General features: G+C 40.8%; 1 protein-coding gene across 1 annotated transcript in view; it reads left to right on the top strand.

The window, feature by feature from the left end:
• Positions 1-23,826, top strand: part of adam10a (ADAM metallopeptidase domain 10a) — a 106,093-nt gene that overhangs the window by 63,949 nt on the left and 18,318 nt on the right. The window contains exons 5-8 of the mRNA XM_052040526.1: positions 16,961-17,064; positions 18,639-18,800; positions 20,032-20,124; positions 21,242-21,425. Coding sequence (XP_051896486.1) covers positions 16,961-17,064; positions 18,639-18,800; positions 20,032-20,124; positions 21,242-21,425 — 543 coding nt within the window. The remainder of the gene's footprint in view (positions 1-16,960; positions 17,065-18,638; positions 18,801-20,031; positions 20,125-21,241; positions 21,426-23,826) is intronic.

The following is a 23,826-nucleotide window of genomic DNA, read 5'->3' on the forward strand; positions in this document are numbered from 1 at the left end:
GGCCAGTTGCAGGCAAATTGGACTAGCTAACATTGGCGCTTTGGTCGACGTGGACGAGTTCCACTGGAGTGGCTATTTCCATGCTCTGACTCCATAATTTTTGATTCTGCGACTTGAATGCCCTCAGTCCAGAGGAATAACCCTGAGTTTACAATTGCCTGCCAGTTAATACACCATCTCAATGCTAATCTGATCTGACTGTCTGTGACTTCCTGCACTGTTACAATGCAAGCTCAGGCAACAATACTTCATCTTCTGTCTGGGCATGTTGCAGCCTTCCGGATGTAATGTTGAATTCTCTATATTTAGGTAATGCACTCTTTCCTTTTCCCTACCTATATAAGAACCACTTCTACTTGTCATCCTTTATCGCTCTGTGTAGAACCATGCCCAGCATGTCAGACTCTGTGTGCCAGAACCACATCAGCAATAAGTTACACAGCCATAGTACTTCGACCTTTATCCCACCTGCCACATGACTTTCACTCCAGAAAAAATTGGCTGATGCATCCATGCCTTCTTCCACCTTTGCTGCTACCTAGACCAACTTGTTTGTCTCTTGGTCAGGTCTGATGAAGGGCCTTTCATATGGAATGTCAGTTGTTTCTCTCACTGGATGGACACATGGATTGGTTCATTTGCTGAGGAATTGGGAAAGGAACTGAATGTTGCCTGGTCATCAGTGAGTATCATCCTTTCTGACCATATGATGGAAGGACAGTCATTGATGAAGCAGCTAAAAATGTTTGGGCCTTGGTCACTCCCCTGAGAAACTCCTGTTGTGATGTGCAGGGAGTGTAGTGACCATTTGTAGACCATTACTCAATCACAAGAATACAAGAAAATAGGAGTGAGAGCATCAGGCCCTTCAAGCCTACCCTGCCATTTAATATGATCATGGTCGAAGTATGCCTTGATCTGTCGAATATTTATTTACCTCCACCTTAGTTGTGTCCCAACATGCACAAAGTATGCCAGAGGAACTCAGCAGGTCAGGCAGCATCTATGGAGAGAAATAAACAGTCGACGTTTCGGGTTGAGACCCTTCATCAGGACTGGAAAGGAAGAGGGCAGAAGCCAGAATAAGAAGGGAGGGGGAGGAGAACATACAGGCAGATGATAGGTGAGTCCAGGTGAGAGGGGGGAGATGTAAGAAGCTGAGAGGTGACGGGTAGAAGAGGCAAAGGGCTGAAGGAGGAGGAATCTGGTAGGAGAGGGCAGTGGACCATGGAATAAAGGGAAGGAGCTGGGGAATACTACCATACATTGACGTCTATCCATGGCCTCCTCTACTGCCACGTTGAGGTCAGACGCAGGTCAGAGGAGCAACACCTCATATTCCGCCTTGATAGTCTCCAACCGGGTGGCCTCAACACGATCTCTCTTACTTCTGGTAGCCCCTCCCCTCTTTCCTCACCCCACCTCCTTTTCTCCCTCCTTCCCCGCCCCCCCCCACATTGTCTTCCCTCATTGCTGTGGCCCCCTCCCCCTTCTCTTTCCCCTTCCCTGCCTTCAAGACCTGCCCATCTATTCCCCACCTCCTTCTCTATTCCATGGTCCACTGCCCTCTCCTACCGGGTTCCTCCTCCTTCAGCCTTTGCCTCTATATCTATCACCTCTCAGCTTCTTGCATCTCCCCCACCCACCTACCTCCCCCCCTCACCTATCACCCGCCTGCATGTGCTCCTTCCCGTCCCCCAACCACCTTATTTTGCCTTCTGCCCTCTTCCTTTCCAGTCCTGATGAAGGGTCTTAACCTGAAACGTCAACTGTTCATTTCCCTCCACAGATGCTGCCTGACCTGCTGAGTTCCTCCAGCAGTTTTTGTGTGTTGCTCCAGATTCCAGCATCTGCAGAATCTCCTGTCTCTTTAGTCATGTCCTCTTGTTCAAGACTCTTCCACTAGTGAAAATGTCCCAAGATCTACCCTGTCAAACCCCCTTAGGATTTTGTACGATTGGAAAAAGTTACCCCTCATCCTTCTGAACTCCAAGGAATACAGGCCATATTGTTTAATCTCTCTTAGTAGGACAGCCCTCTCATCCCAGCAATTAGGCTGGTGAATCTCCATTGTACTGCCTCCAATGTTACTGCATCCTCTTCTTAGGTAAGGGGACGCAAAACTGTACACAGTATTTCAGGTGAGGCCTCACCAGCAGCCTGTACAATTGCAACCATATCTCATATTTTTAAACTCTACCCCCTTTGTAACGAAGGCCAAAATGCCTTCTGCCTTTTTAACGACTTGGTGGAGCTGCTTACTAACTGCTTCTGATTTGTGCACCAGAACACCTAGGTCCTTCGTACTTCACTCACAAGCAGCCTGTCTCCATTTGGATAATCTGCCTTTTTGATTTCTCATCAAAGTGCATGACGTTGCACTTCCCCACATTAAACTCCATTTGGTAGTCTTTTACTTGTCCTACCCATATTGAGTTGCATTGTCCACTCCACAACATGCCCTTCCACTTATCTTCACACTATCAGCAAATTTGGAAACTTGTGTACTGTTCCTTCCTCCAGGTCATTAATGAAAATAGTGAACAATTGCAGGTTAAGAACGGATCCCTGCCGGACTCCACTAATTGCCTCCTTCCAGTCTGAAAAGGACCCATTTATTCCAACTGTGCTTTCTATGAGATGGCCGGTTTTCAATCTACTCTTAACACACTTCTTCCAATACCAGAGGCTTTTAATTTATGTGCCCTAACCCAATCCCAATTGGCATGAGTTAGTTGTCACAGAGAAAACTTTCTGCTCATATGGTTTCTTCAGACCAACTCTGTGGCCCGATTATAATTTTGCCATAAAAACAGTGGAATAAGTAATGATTTCTATTTCTTAAGACTGAGAGAAAAGCTTTTTTTCAACTAATGAATTAAGATATGTCAGTAATATACAAAAAGCTGTTAATATTTTGGCATGAAGTCAGCAGAATAGCCCCTTTGGTTTTAGAGTCACAGTCATACAGCATGGAAACAGGCCCTTCGGCCCAACTGGTCCATGCTGACCAAGTGTCCCATCTAAGCTTGCCCCATTTGCCCGCATTTGGTCCGTATCCCTCTAAACCTTTCCTATCCATGTAGGAAACATATATTAAGAACATGTGTTGTTAATGTAAAGCCAGAAGCAAAGAAAAACTAGTTTGATATTGTTCATGTTTTAAACTCATCATAAGTGGTCTTCAGGTCATGTCTATGGAAAGAAAACGGGGCTGAATCCTGTATGTGTTTGTAGTTAAGTCAATAGTAACAGTTGCATAAACCTTTTGGGCTTAATATGTAGATACTTTCACTGTCATTGGAGTACATTATTTCAACATGAAAAGTATCGGTCCAATGTCCTTACCGTAAACGTATTCATTTGGCAGATTTTATTGTTCTTTGATTGCCTGTACTTTTGGTCTGTGACTGCTGCTATTGCCAGTAAAAAAGAGAGTTGGGTTAGTTTTGCACCTTTTATTTATGGAGTATTCTTGACATACCCACAGTCATTTTCAAGCTGTAACTTACAATTAGTCTCACTAAGGCAACTGCTGATGATTTGCATTGCAATGAGCTGCCTTTCACTTGTGAAACAAGGGCTATATTCTAACAAGTATGTGATTATGTTGTCAGCAGTGGAAAGAATATGTTGAGTCTTCATTTGCAATGAAGTCAGATAACCAGGCACAACAGCTGCCTTTTACTGAGTTTTGGACATTGGGGAGCTGTAGATGTACAAGTGAATGTGTTTCAGTTCGGGGGTTAAACTATTTGGTTACTGTCACGTGAGCTTCTGTAGCTTCTGAATTTTTCTTTGTTGTTTCTGACGAAAGGTCAGACTGGTTCTGCATGAACAATAGTCAGTATAAAGAAGTTTTGTAGAGGGAAATATTTTAAAACTTTGTGGGTTCTAAACTTTCTTCCATTAACATAATAGAAAAATAAAAAAATGTAGAATACAGCCCTGTTCATTCTTGAAAGCTTAATCTTCTATAGTATTTTATCTCTTCTGGTTCTATTATGTCCAGAGCTACATTGTGAAGCTTGAACATCAAGAGATTGGGGCAAGAATATTATTGATACGCTGGTACAAAGTGAATAAGAAATTATGACACATTTGGGTCAGAGGTTGCTGAACCAAAACAAATATTTAAACACTGGATATGGATTTAACACAAAAAAAATTTAATGGATCATTTTTGATTTCAGAAGAATGCATGTTGCTGATGATTTTTGTAGGCTAAAAAAGATATTTGGCCCAAGACGGTTAGTCATTGTAATTTGCAATTTATTCAGAGTTGAAAATGCACACTAGCACCAGATTGATTCAACAAAATTATACTTTGTCTTAGCACCCACTATATATCTATTTTGGCTGTAAAGTGGCTCATGATCTAGTTAAATCAGAACTGTTTGTTAGCAATACACTATCTCTGCTGATGGCAAATTATAGAAGAAGAGGCTCACTAATTGTTTAGTGGATCAACTCAAATGACTTCCTCTCTGTCCCTGATTAGCTATTGAAAATCAAGGAAAGGACAAGTAGTTTTGGCATTTGATGCAGGCCAAATCCTTTTCAACAGATCCAGTGGCAGGAAAACAAAAAGGCTCTGTAAAACTTGGTGGATCTGGACAAGAACTTATTTGCCAATATATTCATCCCTGGTTGATGCACTTAAAGGAGTAGGTATGATGGCTGTGCCTTCTACTCCACTGAAGAAATTTTGTTCCGTCCCTGCTGCTGTGCAGTGTGTTTAATACACCAATGATTTCAATTTTTTGCCACATGACTCTGGTGGATGGAATCAATAAGTAAAGTCATGAACATTATGAATTATTTCAGTTTTGGTATGTCTGCTTTCATACAGGGTTCTCAGCTGCTTGTCAATGCGGTTAAAGTCCTGAAGATTCATTACTTTGATATGGTAGTTGTCTTGATTCTTTACCTTCATTGAGCAGTTTTCTAAGCCAGATTGTGGAAACTGCTTGGCATGCTTTCTAAATTCTTCAAAATTGTCAGTAGCAAAGGATAGAAATTCACATTACGTACAGAAGTTCACAGAAGCAATGGATAGTATTATTACTAAGAAAACACATAAACCAGAGAAACAAAGGAGCATCAAGTGAAAAATAAAAAAAAACCTGCAGATGGTGAAAATGTAAAATAAAAACAAAAAATGCACCTGTGGGCAGATGTGCGGGAAGGGTCTTTGACCTGAAACTTTAATTCTGTTTCTCTTCCCACAGGTGCAGCCTGACCTGCTGAGTATTTACAGCATTTTCTGTTCTTATTTTTGAAGGAAGGAGCATGTTCAGACCTGAATGATGCCTCAAATTCCACTTATTGTTCTAGACAATCCTAATGTAGAATTGAGGGGGCTATGGCAAATCTTCTTGCCTTGGTACTTTACTCAAATTGAAGGTGAAGGCATGATAACTGGAAATGCTAGTGATCTTAAAAACAATATTGCAGCCTTTGAAATGAGAAGTTTTATCAGCCCAAAGGTAAACCTGTTCACATTTTTCCAATATGTCTAGAATACCATTCCTGAAAAGCAAAAGGCTCTTTTGGACATAAAGCTACATTTCAGGCAAATCTTGTGGGCATTGCATAAATATGATGTTTCTTTTTCTGACACACAACATAATGAATTTAACCAAACAGTGTCTTGCAATGGTGCTGAAAGCAGCTGCTGAAGTTCCAGTTAATTCTCTTAAGTCTAAACTGAAGTCTGGTTCTGTAATGATCCTTAGCAGTTCTGTCAAACTAGTACAAAGACCTTCAGTGAAACGGGTGATGACGTGTTACGCATGCATAGAATAATCAAGCATGGTCTTCAGTCTCAGTAGATTGAGTTTTTATTTGTACAAGCAGAGAACTTCCAGGCAAAAGAGTTTTGCTTGACTTTAATAGGTCAAAACTCTGTATGGAACACAAAATGGGGAAGTACAACAAATCCATCCTACTTTTTTTTGGAGAAGCCTGGTGTAGCAGACCTAAATTTAACTCCTACCATCTTAGCAGCGAGTAATACAGTAACATGGGTGGATTTTTTAACCAAAAGAATTTCAAACCACTATCTGATAGACATAAAGAAACAGTTATGAAAGATATCTTTCACTTGAAAATCATCTAAAATTTAGAATCTGCTTTCTTAATGCAAAATTCTTTAGAGCTGATTTTGCATTCAAAGCTAAAACAATGTTGATTGCACTTCTAAAAGTGGGTGGATGGTTTAGTTTATCTGAATCCACTTCAAGTTCCTTGAGTTTGGTTTTGTCTTCGGTGTTGCTGCAACTGCTGCAGCTTTCTGCTCTTCTGACTAGTTGAAAATAACTAAACTGCCGAGGTAGACATTCTATTATCTCATGGCACTTTGGAGAGTGGATCACGTTAAGATTTTCTGCAACAAATGAGATGCAATAAGTACTTTGAACCTTGTGCATCTCCTGTCATTCGGACACACATACATGTGCTGTGAGGCAGTGTTCAGAAAAGTATCTGCTTTCATTGTCTCAGTAGTATACAGCTGCCTTGTTTAAATATTGACAAAGCATTTTACGATTGGATCTGCAGATGTACTCAAAAATGAATTGTGCTTCCATTTTATGTGGTATTATTTTGCACAAACAAATAACTAAACATTTGTTGAAGGTGGGAAATAAAGCCCTCTCCAAAATACTCAATGCAAGAGGTGAATGTGAATATGAAAATACAACTCGAGTTGTTTGTAAAGAAGAGTCCAACTCCTCAGACAATACAGCTTGTGATTTGTATGCGGTTAGCCCTGAATTATGCTCCTGGGTATTGCAACTGCACAGTTAATGAGGTGCTGTCTGTGGACTTGTGAGCAGCGTTGGAGCAGAGGGCTCTCAGAATCCATTCAAGCAAATAACTAGCCAGCCAGATGGCTCACAATGTTGTATATTATGTGAGATACTGATTAAGGATGTATTAAAATAGACATTAGATAAAAGTGATTACGCGATGTCAATTCGACACAAAGGTTTCATGCAAATGTGTTCTTGGGAATTATTTTGGGTTCATTTTAGGATAAACCTTAATATCCATTTCTTTTGCAATATCAAAATTCAACTTGAAGTCTAGAAATTGGATTGGACGCTAAGCAGTCCAATTTTAACTTTATTCAGAGTAGATGTGCTGCAGATGGTTTCACTGAGAAACAATACAAGATGTGGAATTGGATTGGGTACTACTTTGTAGAACATAGAACAATTACAGCACAATTCAGGCCCTTCGGCCCACAAAGCTGTGCCGAACATGTCCCTACCCTAGAAATTACTAGGCTTACCCATAGCCCTCCCTATTTATAGAACATAGAACAATTACAGCACTAGTCATAGTATATCTGATACATGCCTGGTATTGGGCGTGCACCAAACTATGTTTATATGATAACCATTCCACACATGCCAGCAAAAATTGAGCAGAATTATAATTGTTGTAAAGCAGTTTCAGGAGGACTAGCAGCACATTGTGCTGTTTTATCGTGCTTTTTTACCATTTAAAGGGGCTGGCAGTGAGCACAGTGGCACAGCTGGCAGAACTGCTGCCTCACAGCTCCAGTAACTCGGGTTCAACCCTGACTTCGGGTGCTGCCTGTCTGGAACTTGCACGTTCCTACTGTGACCATGTGTGGGTTGGAACATCAATTGGTCACTAAATTACCCCTTGTACAAGGGTGTGTGGTAGAATCTGGGGTGAGTTGAAGGGAATGTAGGGAGAATAAAATGGATAGGGTAGGATCAATGTAAATATAGGTGCTTAATGGTCAGTACAGACCAGGTGGGCCGAAGGGTCAGATCCTGTGCTGTATCTTGCTGACTTTGTGGCTGTACAATTGCAGACTGCTCAGATGGTTTCCAACGTCCATAATGTGTGCTGCAATTAACTGAGTGTTTTTTGACTTGCCCATTAAGTATCTTGGTAGCTAAATGCTCTTTCATTGATGCCTCCATTACTGAAGATGTTTTCATGGCTACAGATGGCCACTCAGGGTGGCTTTGGGTGTCTTGGGGCAAGAACTCCCACAGCTCACCATTATTTAATCTTAGCTGTTGGAACAAATCTACCTTGCGCCCTTGAGTTTTAATGTTCTTTCTAAAATGTGATTCCCAGAACTAGGTGCAGTACTTCAACAGGGACGTAACCAATGATGTGTAAAACTTTAACATCAGCTATTCCTGGTGAAATGCTAGCCTTGGTTCTGGATCCAGAATGAAAGTGGTAAAGCTTGAAGATTACTGCATGTGTGATGGTTTGAAAATTGGCCACTTGCATTGTTATCGCCAAATTCTCAATTACTATAAACTGCGATCATCACTCAGAAACATTTTCTGGGCCAAACTTCATTTCTCTGCAGAGATAGAGAACTCTGTTGTTACCCTTACTCGCTGTTGGCTTCAGCTGGTCAGAGTCCAAGAGAGTCTGTCTGTACATTGATTAGCTAACAGATTTATACATTTCGAGTACATCAGAGATGGGGGTATTCACATTCCGTGGCAGTCTATAATGTCTACGGCAGTTACTCCTTAATTTGTACTACTTGTTGACCTCGGCTACAAGGACATCTGCAACTGCTTGCTGACAAGTTCTTACCAAACAAGGACTTGTTATTCATTCTTTATACATCCTGTTATCCTGATATTGTGTGTCCATACCCTTACTTCTGTAAACCATCTTTTTCAGCACTTTTTTTTAAGCTTTCCGTGGCTCTAGCCCTGAGTTCTTAACCCTTTGAGCCCTTTATTTTACAAAAATCTCATTAGGATAACAATGGGGACATGATACTCCATTGCAGTCCTGTGAAGGTTGTGTCCCTATGAAAGCATATGAAAGTACCATACCACTTCTTGTTTATTTGTGGTTCCAAGTAGCTGGTACTACAAAGATAAACTCCTATTTATTCTAGCAAGAATAGATCCATCAACCACTGGATTGCTGGATTGAATAGCTACCTGATGCCATGTTGGGGCACTAGGCACTGTTATATGCAGCAGGAGCAGCACATACAAAATCCTGCAGTTCTTAGACTTGTCCTGCTTTGGACTTCAAATGATTTGGCTCAAAACTGACACATTTGTTTAGATGATTGCATCATACGGGCCACTATAATCTATAAAGATGATGATAAAGCCCTGCATCTATTCTTCCAAAAAAAAGTGGACATTGCTGACACTGTAGATCAACCGTGCTTTGTGGCTGAGGTGTGGGAGAATCTGTCTTGCATTAAGCAGAAGTATTCCTCCATTAAGTTAGCATCACTGTATTCAAAATCTTAATTTAAAACTGCCTTGTAGTGTCATATACATTCCAATTAACGTGAATGCAGCACTAAAACTAGAATATAAAAGGCATGGATGAATAATGACTTGAAGAAAATGTGTGGTAACAGATTAAACTGTCATCAATTAGAAATCATCTGTAGTTTTACATGAAATTGAGGGAAGCTGACCATTGTTTCTCCAGAGGCTTACTTTTTAATCAACTTGTCCTCTCTTGCTGGAATTTTAGGTAATGAATCCAATGGGTGACTTTCTTAAATAACTTTCTAATTGTTGCAAATTATCAGCGGCAAAGTGCTTCATGAATATTGAGGTTAATCTTTTGTTTTCTAAGGGTTGCAGAATTGTGTGAATATTGCGGACATCTAAACTTTCCAAAGTCTTTGTCTGTTGTATGGTGCTCTGATACTGGCTGCTTTATTTGATTATATCTGCAACAAATTCCTTTGAATATCGTGTTTGTGATTTATTTTGATGTAAATAAAATTTGCATATCAATGTAGTAACTTTAGAAAGTGTGAATTGGTCAAATTTTACTTGAGAGTAAACTGTAACTAAAAGGAAATGCTCTGGTAATGCTGAGAAAATAACTTTTTCCAGTACACTGTATGGCATCATTGCTGTGTTCCAGTTGTGAATATCTCTCAAAGATAACTATTTTGATTTCACCAAGTTAGATCTGTGTAATTACAACCTACTTTAGGGAATCATTGCATTGATCATTTTTTATTGTGTGGGGGTCCCAATTAAAGGCACACAAGTTATAGTTAGATCGCATGTGTGCGTCTCCATGCATCTGCTTGTTACAATTGCTATAGCACACCATTTGGCCCATTTGAGACAATGCCAGTGTTTTGCACAAATAATCCAGTTAATCCTATCCTTGAATTATTCCCTGTTGCAATGCAATTCCCCCGCTCCCCTTTTTTTATTTGCATTTCAACACTGGAGTGATAGTGCGCAACAACCCATTTTGTTTCTAATGTCACCATTACTCATTTTACTACAACTTGGTGGGGGTGGTGGGGGGTTGTAATCTACCTGATAAACTGAAATTAGCATTATCGCAAAGACTGTCAGCTTCCAATCTCAAAACATCTCCTCTGTTAAGCCATTTTAACCCTTAGCTACCCGTCAGCCACATATCTGATATCAATAAACATCCACACATTTAATTCCTCTCTTAGCCCTGTCCTTGTCTCTGTAAGTTACTTTGCTGATGTTCCAATTAAAGGGTTAAAAGTTAATCTGTTTATGGTATGTAGGCGGGCGATAAATCTGAAAGAGTATGTGATAAAGAAAACTCTAGGGCACCTGCCCTATTAAATTTTTAATCTGAGGACTTGGATCTTCAGATTTTTGTTTCATTAATTTTTATTAAGTGCATATTTTGTTTACCAGTACATTTGTGCTGCAGTGGTTCATTTTAACTTGTATACCTGCTGGCTTCTAAAAATTAAACACTTTTTAGGAACGCCTTGTTTTGTAGGGGAACCCCAAGTAAATTGGCATGAAATCTCCCACAGAGAACATTTGAAATTCATAGCATTTTTTTATACACCTTTACAGTGGGAAATGTCCATTTAAAAAAAATTTTGTCTGTATGAAGTAAATTATTTTTCCTACATCCAATAATGAAATTGTGCAGCTATTTGTAGAAATCTAATTATCAATTATAAACTAAAATTGCTCTTATTTTGTATCCAGGGCAAGCATAAACCATTAAATTCCCACCTTTGTGCTACTGGTTTCTTGCCCTACCATCAAGTACTCCTCCCTCCCAGTTTAGATGCGTAAACCGAACCACTTGTTGATTCTAAAGTGAAGGAGAATAAGTGCAAGATGTTCAACAGGTCTTCGTTCTATGTACTGAATTACTGCTGAGGCAAATCCTTTGAGTGCCCATGTATTAAGTTGTGTTTGGTAAATGTAGTCAATTAATGTAGTCAATTTCACCTTTGGCTATGCATTTTTAAAAGATCAAAGTAATAAATTACTTGTGAAAGACGTATATTTCCAATCTAAGCAATTTTCAATAAGGGAAGTAAATTTTTCATGTTTGGCTATATGCATTAAAAGGATGTGTATGGAGGCTAGTCTGAAATACTGTACTCATTTCAGTAATTAATCTCTTTCGGCAGCTGGCTGTCTACATAATGGGCTGTTCAGAAGTACCGTGCTTCTGAAATCCACTCCCACACTGTCAGTTCTGTTGATGTTTAAGTTTGGGTTTCAAAACATGGGTTTCTGTAGACTGTTGTATTCACCTGCAGTTTCCCATCTTTTCTGACAGCAAAACTGAGCTGAGAAGCAATTATTAATCATTTTGGCCAGCATTTATTGCCTGTTTATTGCCATAGAACAATACAGCACAATACAGGCCCTTCGGCCCACCATGTTGTGCTGCCCTTCAAACCACACCTAAGACTATCTAAGCCCTTCCTCTCACATATCCCTCTATCTTAAATTCCTCCATATGCTTACCTAACAATCTCTTGAACTTGACCAACGTATCAGCCTCCACCACCACCCCAGGAAGTGCATTCCATGCACTGACCACTCTCTGGATGAAAAACCTCCCTCTGACATCTCCTTTGAACTTCCCACCCATTACCTTAAAGCCATGCCCTCTTGTTTTGAGCATTGGTGCCCTGGTAAAGAGGCGCTGGCTGTCCACTCTATCTATTCCTCTTAATACCTTGTATACCTCTATCATGTCCCCCCTCATCCTCCTTCTCTCCAATGAGCAAAGCTCCTAGCATCCTGGTAAATCTCCTCTGCACCCTTTCCAATGCCTCCACATCCTTCCTATAATGAGGCGACCAGAACTGGACACAGTACTCTAAGTGTGGCCTAACCAGAGTTCTGTAAAGGTGAGTCATTACTTCGCGGCTCTTAAACTCGATCCCACGACTTATGAAAGCTAACATCCCATAAGCTTTCTTAACTACCCTATCTACCTGTGAGGTGACTTTCAGTGATCTGTGGATACGAACCATCAGATCCCTCTGCTCCTCTACACTGCCCAGAATCCTGCCATTTACCTTGTACTCTGCCTTGGAGTTTGTCCTTCCAAAGTGTACTACCTCACATTTCTCTGGATTGAACTCCATCTGCCACTTGTCAGCCCAGCTCTGCATCCTATCAATATCCCCCTGTAAGCTTCGACAGCCCTCCACACTATCCACAACACCACCGATCTTTGTGTCATCTGAAACTTGCTAACCCACCCTTCCACCCCCTCATCTAAGTCATTAATAAATATCACAAAAAGTAGAGGTCCCAGAACCGATCCCTGTGGGACACGACTAGTCACAGCCCTCCAATCCGAATGCACTCCCTCCATCACAACCCTCTTCTTTCTACAGGCAAGCCAATTCTGAATCCACACTGCCAAGCCTCCCTGGATCCCTTGGCCTCTGACCTTCTGAAGAAGCCTACCATGCGGGACCTTATCAAACGCCTTACTAAAATCCATGTAGACCACATCCACTGCACTACCCTCATCAATCTTCCTGGTCACCTCCTCAAAGAACCCTATCAGGCTTGTGAGGCAAGATCTTCCCTTAACAAAGCCATGCTGGCTGTCCCTAATCAGTCCATGATTCTCTAAATGCTCATAGATCCTACCTCTTAGAATCCTTTCTAACAGCTTACCCACCACAGACATAAGGCTCACCAGTCTGTAATTCCCTGGACTATCCCTACTTCCTTTCCTGAATAAGGGGACAACATTCGCCACCCTCCGATCCTCTGGTACCATCCCCGTGGACAACGAGGACTCAAAGATCCTAACCAACGGTTCGGCAATCTCCTCCCTCGCCTCACAAAGCAGCCTGGGGAATAAGGCCCCGGGGACTTATCTGTCCTAATATTTTCTAACAACTCCAACACATCCTCTCTCTTGGTATCTACATACTCCAGAACATTACCCTTGCCAACACTGTCCTCAGCATCATCAAGACCCCTGTCCTTGGTGAATACTGAAGAGAAGTATTCATTGAGAACCTCATCCACTTCCACAGCTTCCCGGCACTTCCTCCCACCTTTGTCTTTAATCGGACCTACCTTTACTCTAGCCATCCTTCTGCTCTTCACGTACGAGTAAAAAGCCTTGGGATTCTCCCTAACCCTACTCACCAAAGCCTTTTCATGTCCCCTTCTCGCTCTCCTCAGCCCTTTCTTAAGTTCCTGCCTTGCTACTCTATATTCCTCACGAACCCTGTCTGATCCTTGCTGCTTACACCTTATGTATGCTGCCTTCTTCTTCCTAACTAGTTGTTCCACCTCTCTCGTCACCCACGGTTCCTTCACCCTGCCATTCCTTCTCTGCCTCACCAGGACAAATTTATCCCTAACTTACTGCAAAAGATCCCTGAACCTCGACCACATCTCCATAGTACATTTCCCTTCAAAAATGTCATCCCAATTTACACTCCCAAGTTCTCGCTTTATAGCCTCATAATTCGCCTTTCCCCAGTTAAATATCTTCCCGTCCTCTTTGCTCCTATCCCTGTCCATGACAATTCTAAAGGTTATGGAGCAATGGTCACTGTCCCCCAAATGCTCACCCACCAATAGATCTGTCACCTGTCCCAGTTCATCACCTAAAACTAGATTTAATATGGCATTCCCTCTAGTCGGCCTGTCAACATACTGTGTCAGGAATCCATCCTGGACACACTTAACAAACTCCGCCCCACCTAAACCTTTGGCACTAAGTAGGTGCCAATCAATATTTGGAAAGTTGAAGTCTCCCATTATAATAACCCTGTTATTTTCGCATCTTTCCAAAAACTGCCTCCCAATCTGCTCCTCAGTATCCCTACTGCTACCAGGGGGCCTATAGAATACTCCCAGTAGAGTAACTGCTCCTTTCTTGTTCCTAACTTCCACCCATATTGACTTGAGAGAGGATCCTTCTACATTATCTACCCTTTCTGCAGCTGTAATATTGTCCCTGACCAGTATCGCCACCCCTCCTCATCTTCTCCCCCCCTCCCTAACCCTTTTAAAACACTGAAAACCAGGAGTATTCAATATCCATTCCTGCCCTGATGTCAGCCATGTCTCTGTACTAGCCACAATATCGTAGTCCCATGTACTTATCCAAGCTCTCAGTTCATCTCCCTTATTCCTGATGCTTCTTGCATTTAAGTAAATGCACTTTAGCCCATCCACCTTACTACTTTTATAGCCTGTACTCTGCTTCTCCTTCCTCAAAGCCTCTCTACCTGTCATATCTGACTTTCCCCCATCCCTTTCTTCCTCTGATCTACTCTTCTCGCTCCCTTCCCCCTCGCAATCTAGTTTAAACCCTCCTGAACCACCCTAGCAAACCTGGCTGCAAGGATATTGGCCCCCCTCAGGTTCAGGTGTAACCCCTCCTCTCTGTACAGGTCCCACCTTCCCTAGAAGAGATCCCAATAGTCCAAAAATCTAAAACCCTCCCTCCTGCACCAACTTCTCGGCCACGCATTTATTTGCCATCTCCTCCTATTCCTACCTTCACTATCGCGTGGCACTGGCAGCAATCCCGAGATTGCTACCCTTGACGTCCTGTTCTTCAGACTTCTGCCTAGCTCGCTAAACTCACTTTTCAGGACCTCATCCCTCTTCCTACCTATGTCGTTGGTACCAACATGAACCACGGCTTCTGGCTGTTCTCCCTCCCGCTCTAGAATCCTGTGGACCCGATCAGTGACATCCTGGACCCTGGCACCTGTGAGAATGTGGTGGTGAGTTGCTGCCTTGGACAACTACAGTTCAACATGGTGGTATTGGTGCAGATGAGTGGCGTGCTAGACCATTTCAAAAAGCATTTCAAGATGTCAAATGAAATAAGTTGGATCAGGCAAGGATGGCGTATTTCTTCCTTAAAGGGCATCGGTGAACCAGATTGGATTTATAATAGTCCGGTGGTTTTTATGGTTGTTGTTATTAAGATAGGTTGTAATTCTTTCAACTTGCAAATTATTTACTACAACTGGTGGGAGTTGAATTTGAGTCTCTGGATTGGTCAACCTGACATCTGGGTTACTAATCTGGTAATTTACCACTGCAGCACCACCATTTCCTTATATGCAAGTATAAGTGTATTTCTCCACCATCCTACTCTGATTTTTAAAATGTCCACCTACCTTTTGACATGCTTTACTTCACTTTTCATTGTATTTAAAAGCACATCTGTTATACTGATGCCTATCCAAGTTACTTAGCTTGTAGAATCGAATCATGACCTGTTCAAGCCATTTTTTTTAATGAGCAAATTAGTTAGGTGAGTTGATATCCTTTTCATCTATGGCAGATGATAGATATACAACATTCAAACTACCGTGAGACCTTGTTAGGAACAGTGTTTTTGATTTTAAAAAAACAAATTTGGGGGAAAAAGTCTGATGTAAGAGTCTGGCCTTATCAGTCTGGCATCTGTAGTGGAGCTGTTGAAAGTATTTATCATGGTGTCTCCTTTCTACCCACAATCATTGTTGTCATTTACTTCTGTCAGCAGCTATTGTTTCCCATTTGTCGTCAATTTTGAGGCATTTGTGATTTTACTAATGTCCTCACAATGGAGCATTGGTCTTCCTACCGGTATTTTGGCAAGGGCCTCCTCCCAATACAATGTTTTCTATATGACTTTGGCGAATGTTGAAACAAACTTGTACACCAAACAGATGATTTAAAACTTGAATTCCAGGTTTAGGATTGTGCTGAAATGCTAGCTGTCTGCCCAAGATGGGAGCATTTTCATGTATCGGTGAACTAATCACTACATGGTCCACCACGTCCTTGCTGCCCATTGTACCTATCTACACTAATCTCACGTACCTGCATTTGGTTCCTAGCTGCCTGTGTCTTGGCGATTCTGATAGTTATGGAATATCTGTGGTTTGTCACTTTTGCCTGCAAAAGAACAAGAGAGTTTACTTTGTGAATGATGTCTTGCATCATGGTTAAAAGGGGAGCAAAACAAATATAATCTAAACCATTATTCAAGGCAGTCAGCTTTAATCATTTCTAAGTTTGCTTCACTGATGCATTAGACGGTGAACAGATTTAACTTTGTTTTCAAACACACTCCTGCCAATCATATAATACCTATCTCACCCACCACTTCCCTCCATCCAGATCTTTGTGCTATCTGTTGACAAAACTGCATCTTTTATAAATTGAAGAAATGTATGTTTATCTGCCATTATGATGTGCTGTGGGAGAGGTATTGACGTGTGTCTCTTCACAAAATAAATAGCAATCTTCCCTCCATCCCCAAAGAATGGCTTTGTCTAAATCAGTTACTTTAATCTCAAATTAGTTTATGCCATGTGGTCTTTCAACAAAATTAACTTGACAAATGGAAGAAAAAGATTTTGAAGTATTGTGAATGATTGCCCTTCACCTGAATCATTGTGAACCACCCCTCAATTATAATGCATGGGTATGTCAAATTGCGTAGTTTATTCAATGATAAAGGGATAGCAGGAGAAGTAAGTCATTTATTAATAAGTGCAAATTTGTTTTTCAGTTTTTCTGAAAATCATAACTTCTAATTTATAAAAAAAAATCAGATGACAGATAATATGGTAGACCTGTTGATGTGACTACAGTTGGGCACTCTTGGGGCCTATTGTAACGGCAGATTTGCTGGAATATGCTTTTATCATCCCTAGAATATCCTCACAAATATGGGCCGGAAGGAGGATGTGCAGACCATTCAGTGTTTGAAAGAATGAAGAAATACCAGATGCTTGCTGTCGAAGAGCCCACATCCCAGGTGAGCAGTTTGGATCTCTAAGCTGTGCGTTTCAATTGGAATGCATCACTTATTTCATTTGGCACAGTACAGATACAGGTGCCACTTTCCTCCAACTCCACCCCCACTCACCTCCCCTTCCTGGCACTACCTGCCTGTCATCTTACACCCCTCCTCAGTCCACCAATTGCCTCGGACTCCTGTCTCGCCACTCCCTTTCTCTTTATACTGACCATCTCACTTCTCCACTCTTGGTCCTCTTGCAGGGGTTTGACCTGAAACATCGACAGCTCCTTTCTTCCCACAGATACTACTGCACCTGCTGAGTTCTTCCAGCAGATTGTTTGTTGCAAGTTGTAAAGGATATTTAAAAATGAGAGCATGGTGGAGTAGGAGATACCTCAACTCAAGTCAGTAGAAATGATATTTTTACATATTAGATCCACGTGAACATTGAAGGGTGTGCAGTTAAAACTGAGGACAGAGAGCAGTGCACTTTGCAAGCCAACTGTTTCTAAAATTTAAAATTTACAAGTGGTAAAACCTGACTGAATTACTGAGGGTGATTTTTAAGTCAAATCAGAATTATTTTCATTTGCAGATGTGAAGTTCTGAGGTAGATGTTGCATAAAAGGGGTAAGAAACAGCACAGTTCTGAGAGGTCTAATCCTAGTACTGCAGATCTTGAACGTCCTTTCTGTTGTGCCATTCACGAGATGGGGGCTGTCCTACGACACTTAATAGCCAGCGAAGCACATTTGAAGTGTGATTGCTTTTATTACTGCAGCGGCAATCTGCACACAGTAAGGGTCCACAAAAGACAATGAGATAAAGCCATCATTTTTGTAATGGTGAGCAAGGGATAACCATTGACCAGGGTGCTGGAGGAAGCTCTGCTGCTCTTCAGAGTAATTCCATGCAATCTTTTAAGTACACCCGAGAGAGCAGGTGGGGCTTTGGTTTAACATATCTTTCAAATTGTCAAGAGTGCATATTTCTTCTTTGGAGTATTTGTCTGGACTTTGAACCTACAGCTTTCTGACTTGAGGCCAGATTGCTTAGCATTAATTCTGGAGTGGGCTACACATTCTGTTGCTGCTCTGATTTTAATTTTTATGAAATAAATAAGTAGAACTTTGATAACAATTCTTTACAGTGAGCTAAAGATTCCATGCCATTAAGCTAAATGATAACGTAGTTGTCACATTGCCTTGTGTATTGAAGGATCACATTCATGAATGAATGTGCTCTGCAGAGGTTTGACTATTATATTTTATATTAAAAATTATTTACTTCTGCTTACGTAAGTGCCTTTGTTGAAGTTGGTACTGCGTAATTGTTAGATTAAATGAAAGTTATTTAGTTTTTAACATTTCAACCCATGTATTTGGACAGTTTTAAATGCAGTAAAAACAGTATTCTGAGAGAATCATATAGCCTTGGTCATCCCTTTTGAGGCTGATGCCAACCAGAGATCATGGACTGTAGCATGGTTATCCCCTGGCATACCACTTGGAAATCTGTGGCATAACTTTCTATCGTCACAAGAGGTATGATGATATCAGCTCTTATTTCTGTGGTTTTCCTCTGTGCAGAAGACCGTGAATTTTGAACATGAACATGAAGGTGATCAGGAACCAATTATTCTGAGGAAACGTCGGGCATCTCCAGAGGAGAAAAACACATGCCAGCTCTTCATCCAAACTGATCATCTGTTCTATAAATACTATGGTTCAAGGGAGGCAGTAATAGCGCAGGTACGAAATGGCAAGCTAATTTGTTCTATTTCGAAGTACTTTCTGCATCCATTGTGTATGTTTGTATGCAATAAAGTCAAACTTGTTTTATTAGATGGTTTGATATTTAATAACTTTGCAAAGTTGATGTAAGTGTGAAGAACTGAATGAGACGAGTTGCAAAGTACGATGGGTAGAACGTAGATTCTTATGGCTTTGTCATTAGATGTTCACTGGTCTGAAATCCAAGTAGCTGGACGAGCTGTTTTCTTGTGTTGGTTTTTGAGAGTGGAAGAAATGGGGAATAGTGCAACCAATGTTTCCTTACGGATGAGAAGAAAATTATTGTGAATGTGATGTATTGTGCTGAATTCTGTACATGCAAGTTACATTCCTGACACAGCTTAATGCCCTGGAGTTGGTTTGGAAGAACATTTGACGAGTTCTGCATTAAAATTTAAATAATAGATCTATTGAGTGTTAATCAAATAAAGCAGTCATTTATTTCAACCTATTTGAGAAAACTACCAAGGAGCCTTTGTTTGTGTAAAGACAAAGTGGAACCAAATTCAAAATTTATCCTACAATGTTAACAAAATTCAGCAGAATAGATCACATTTGCAGTACTACTTAACCTCAATTAGGGTCATCGCACCTTTAAGGTAGGGGTATGGTATTTCCTATTTGTCATTCGTTCTCAAATGCTAATACAAAAAAAGGCTAGCATGAGTATTTGGGATTCTAACCAGCAAATATCTACCCACAAAGCAATATGAATCCTTGAGCTTTAATAAAGATTCCAACTGTTCTACCCATTGTTCTTGATGTGGGCCTGGCTATTCCCTTGGTGCTGCCAGTTACTGAAGTGTGCCAGTTAGAGAAGTCACGGATAATTAAGCTGTTACTGTATTTCAGTTTGAAAAGCTTCAAATGTCTTTGGTTATGTCAGCTTCTGTTGAAAGTTGCAATAAGTGTTGGGGTTGTCCATTTTGTGCAAGATGCATGTCCCTCCACTAATTATGCTTCGTTAGTTGAGGTAATATCTTAGACTGTTTGGTCTGGGATGGAGAAGCAGGGTCTATTGAGACAAATTACATTAAAACTAGTTGAAATGACCTGTGCTTCCAAAGTATTTAATGTATTTCTCTTAGGGGGGGAAAGATGACTTTGTTGATTGTTACTTGAGGTGTTTCAGCAAGAAAATTGCCCTGTTTTAGTATCCAGGGTTAAAAATGTTTATTTTCAATTCCAGATTTCTAGTCATGTTAAAGCAATTGATACAATTTACCAGACAACAGATTTTCAAGGAATCAGAAATATCAGTTTTATGGTGAAAAGAGTGAGAGTAAGTATTATTTCAAAGTTTGCATTGTGTCTCTTTGGAACATATAGAGCAATCTATGTTGGTTACATCTTTGTTTTTAGGTAATCAATATTCGCATCATCGGAATTCTGATAACCTTCGTGAAAATTATATTTCACAATCCACTCTAATCATTATTGGCTATCCACCCATTCTACCTATTGTTTGGAAATGTAATCAACCGCAGCCCCCCCGCTGCCCCCCCCCCCCCCCCCCCAAATGGGAAGAGTGGATCCTATTATCCAAACCTTAAACTGACTTGCATTAGGATGGACCGTGGAATTGTCTTTGCTTGCTTAGAATGAAATCCTTACACCCAGACGTATTTTTCTTTTTGTAGTCTCTCTGCTCGAGTAGGTTGCAGTCCACGAAGTTTGCAGCTTTAACCATAGGGAAGCTGTCATTTTCAAATTGGCCTCTGACTCGAGCATCTGATATTAGTATGCTAAATATACCTATCTGCTTTTATGACACCTGTGAGGTATACAGATATATAAATAAAACAGTGGTTTGTGCTTGTATGTTAACAAGAAGCCTAAGGAACATGACAGACCAAATACCAGGAGTGTTTGAGATCATGAAGGAGGTGAGTACAGTCTGAATACAAGTGTGCAGAGCATGAGGCTTGACAGCAGAGGAGTTATTGCAGAAAAGTGTAGTATTTTTGAGGTCTATAAACAATGCCACAGGAAACTAGCGCACAGGAGAGTAAAACTCAGATGATGTGCTATCCGATTGTTCAGAAGTCCCGGTGGTTCCGTATCTGGCTCGCCGTGTGCTGATTCCAGTGTTTCCTTTGCCACACCAATGCCCTGGTTCCCCCACACTGGGTTTGCTGGGACATTTATTTTACTGCTGTGTACTATTCCTTTTCATTTTTAAAAGAAGGTAACTTAAGTATGTTGGAGTAATAATTAGAATAATGTCCAATTGTCTGGAAAATCTGCCAGTACACTATGTTCCCAGCATGCCGGATTAAAAGTTTAACTGTATAATAGAATGCATTTATTCATACTCTATTTATGTAGAATATTTTCCTTGTACACCTTGTTCTTGTTGCTCCAGCTTGTTATCTAACACAAATAACGTTGCTTTGCAGATCAACACCACAAGTGATGAAAAAGATAGGAGCAACCCATTTCGGTTTCCAAACATCGGGGTGGAGAAATTCCTCGAACTCAACTCAGAACAGAATCATGACGATTATTGCTTAGCCTATGTGTTCACCGATCGTGATTTTGATGATGGTGTCTTGGGACTGGCGTGGGTTGGTGCCCCAGCAGGTAAATGTCTGAAGATGTTGCTGTTTCCGACGATTTGGCTTCCATGAATTTAATGGCAAAATCAGTGGTTGCTTTTCAGCTGCTCCTCTAACAATTCAAGTGTACAGCTGATACTTTTGGAATGATGGGATACTGATTTTCTTTTAAGGAAAAAGTAAATTCTTTTGATGTTCTTTATTGTTCCAATATTATTGGGGCCCCTTGTGGGAGCATTTCCCACATTAGTAATCATGAGACCAAAATAAATGTGTCTTGAAATTGGATTGTATTGTGCCATGCTTTTGAGTGTTTGATTCAATTTCAATGAAATACCTTTTGAAGGGAAATCATGGACTTGTAGGTTCTAGGAAGTAGTTTTCCATTGTGTTTTCCTTACAACTGATGATCATCAAGCATTGACACGTGCACTTGCATCAAATGGTATGCTGTACGTGCCAGACCACCTGTCCTGGGGTTTTTAGATCCCGTATGCATGCCGCCTGTGAGCAGCACAGATCCCTCCAACAGAAGCAAGCATTTACAATATTTAATCAAGTAGCAAAAATATGCAGTCACTGGAAACGTGAAACAAAATGCTACAAGTACTCAGCGGGTCAGACAGCATCAGTGGAGAGAGAAGGGGAGCTAATGTTTCACCTCAGTGACGAAAGGTTGTCAAGTTGAAATGTTAGCTGGTTCTTTCTCCATCGATACTGCCTAACTTGCTGCATATTTCCAGCAATTCCTTTGCTTGCGAAAGGCTGCTTCAGCGTACTTGAAGGGGGAGTCCAACATTAGCAGTTGGCTTCAGGTGGGTCTTAAAGTAATGTACTTGTCTGCTGTAGCGCTTTCCCACCTCCCTATTGAGCCCAACACTTTACCCATCCTTCCACCTGGTCATGAATCGTGACTCTCTGCCATCACTCATCAATCTGCTACCTAAGAAAGGCATACGTCACACCACGCCCCCCCCACTGCTTCCTCCTCTTCCCTCTCCCTGATCACACAGGTGAGGCCTTCCTTAGTCAGTTAAACAAGATGTCTTGTATTCTGAGTTTGGCATTTGCAGGTCGTTTGTCTTCTGCTCATTGCCCCCGTGTTATCACCACCATCCACGTTTAGGCCCTACAACTTTATATGTCAATTAACTGGATAGTTGCAATGTCTCAAGCAGGGATTTAGTGAAGTAATGGACTTGTGCTTCTGACTTGGCCACTTGCTGTGAAATGTATGATCTGAAATTGTTCCTTCGTTTAGTGCATTTAACAAGATTGGAAAACCGTTCACACAGCAGTGAAGGAAATCCTTTGAGCGAAATGAATGAAAGAAATTTATTGCAAAATTTACATGGAATTCCAAGGCTGTAATCAGATGTTCTAAACAAGATCAGTAAACCTGGAGGCACTTTTTTTAAAAAGAAATTCTTGTTAAAATGTAAAACGTTGTAGCCTGCTGTTTGTTTGATTTTCTGTGTGCTTTATTCATTTTGTCTTGCTTTTGTGCTTTTGAACTGTTTGAGCAGATTTGGTCTCTAGGCTGAGTTCAGGCATTTCCTCCTCTTCACCGTTTTCGCAGTCAGGCTCTAATGCTAATTTTCATTGTCTGCTTAAACCCATCCCTGACAGGGTACAGATGCTCTTAAATTGATCTGTGATGCAATTTACACTACCTCTGTGGGAACAAAAATTAATCCTGGCACTTTTCTTGCCAACAGCATCGGGCATGTGGTGTGGTATGATTTACATCACACTGCTTAATAATTCTGCCCTTGGTTCTAAATTATTTGTGTGCGTGATACTTAAAATGCTGAAGACCATTACGGAAAAAAAGTACGTTACAGCTACCTTTGTTTGTTCATGTCTAAATATGTTGAACTACTGCAATGAATTAGATACCATATGCAAATAGAATTTCTGTGGTGAAATATACAAATGTATATGGTGTGATGGGCATTCAGTGGGCTTGATTAACAGAGGTGGAGCTTGGCTGATTTAGGGCCTCTTTTATCCTAAACTGCTTGCTGTCAGGTTTAAACCTTTTTAACTCTGTCTTGATCTTGTTCTTTTAATTCCCAGTAATTTCAAAAGATAACATTTAAAAAAAACTCAGCTGTGTTGTACCTCTCTCTGTGAAACCAGTCCATTGGGTAAATGCTGTTAAATCCTGCCAGGAAACAGTTGGTTTGAATTTTTTGATATTGCAGAGAGGAACTAGCAGCTTCTAGTCATTTTATTAATGAGCCAAAAAGAATCAAAGTAGTCAGTAGCTAACCCACATGAGTACAGATTTAAAAGGTTGGTCCCCATTGGAATGAATAACACTGGCATAAAAAAGAGCCACCAAGGAAACAAAACAGTGCCTTGGAAAATGTAGCTGAGAAAACCAAAGCTACTGAAACCTCAGAATCTAAAAGGAAAGCCAT

This window comes from Pristis pectinata, chromosome 28, assembly GCF_009764475.1.
Source record: "Pristis pectinata isolate sPriPec2 chromosome 28, sPriPec2.1.pri, whole genome shotgun sequence".
Taxonomy (NCBI): domain Eukaryota; kingdom Metazoa; phylum Chordata; class Chondrichthyes; order Rhinopristiformes; family Pristidae; genus Pristis; species Pristis pectinata.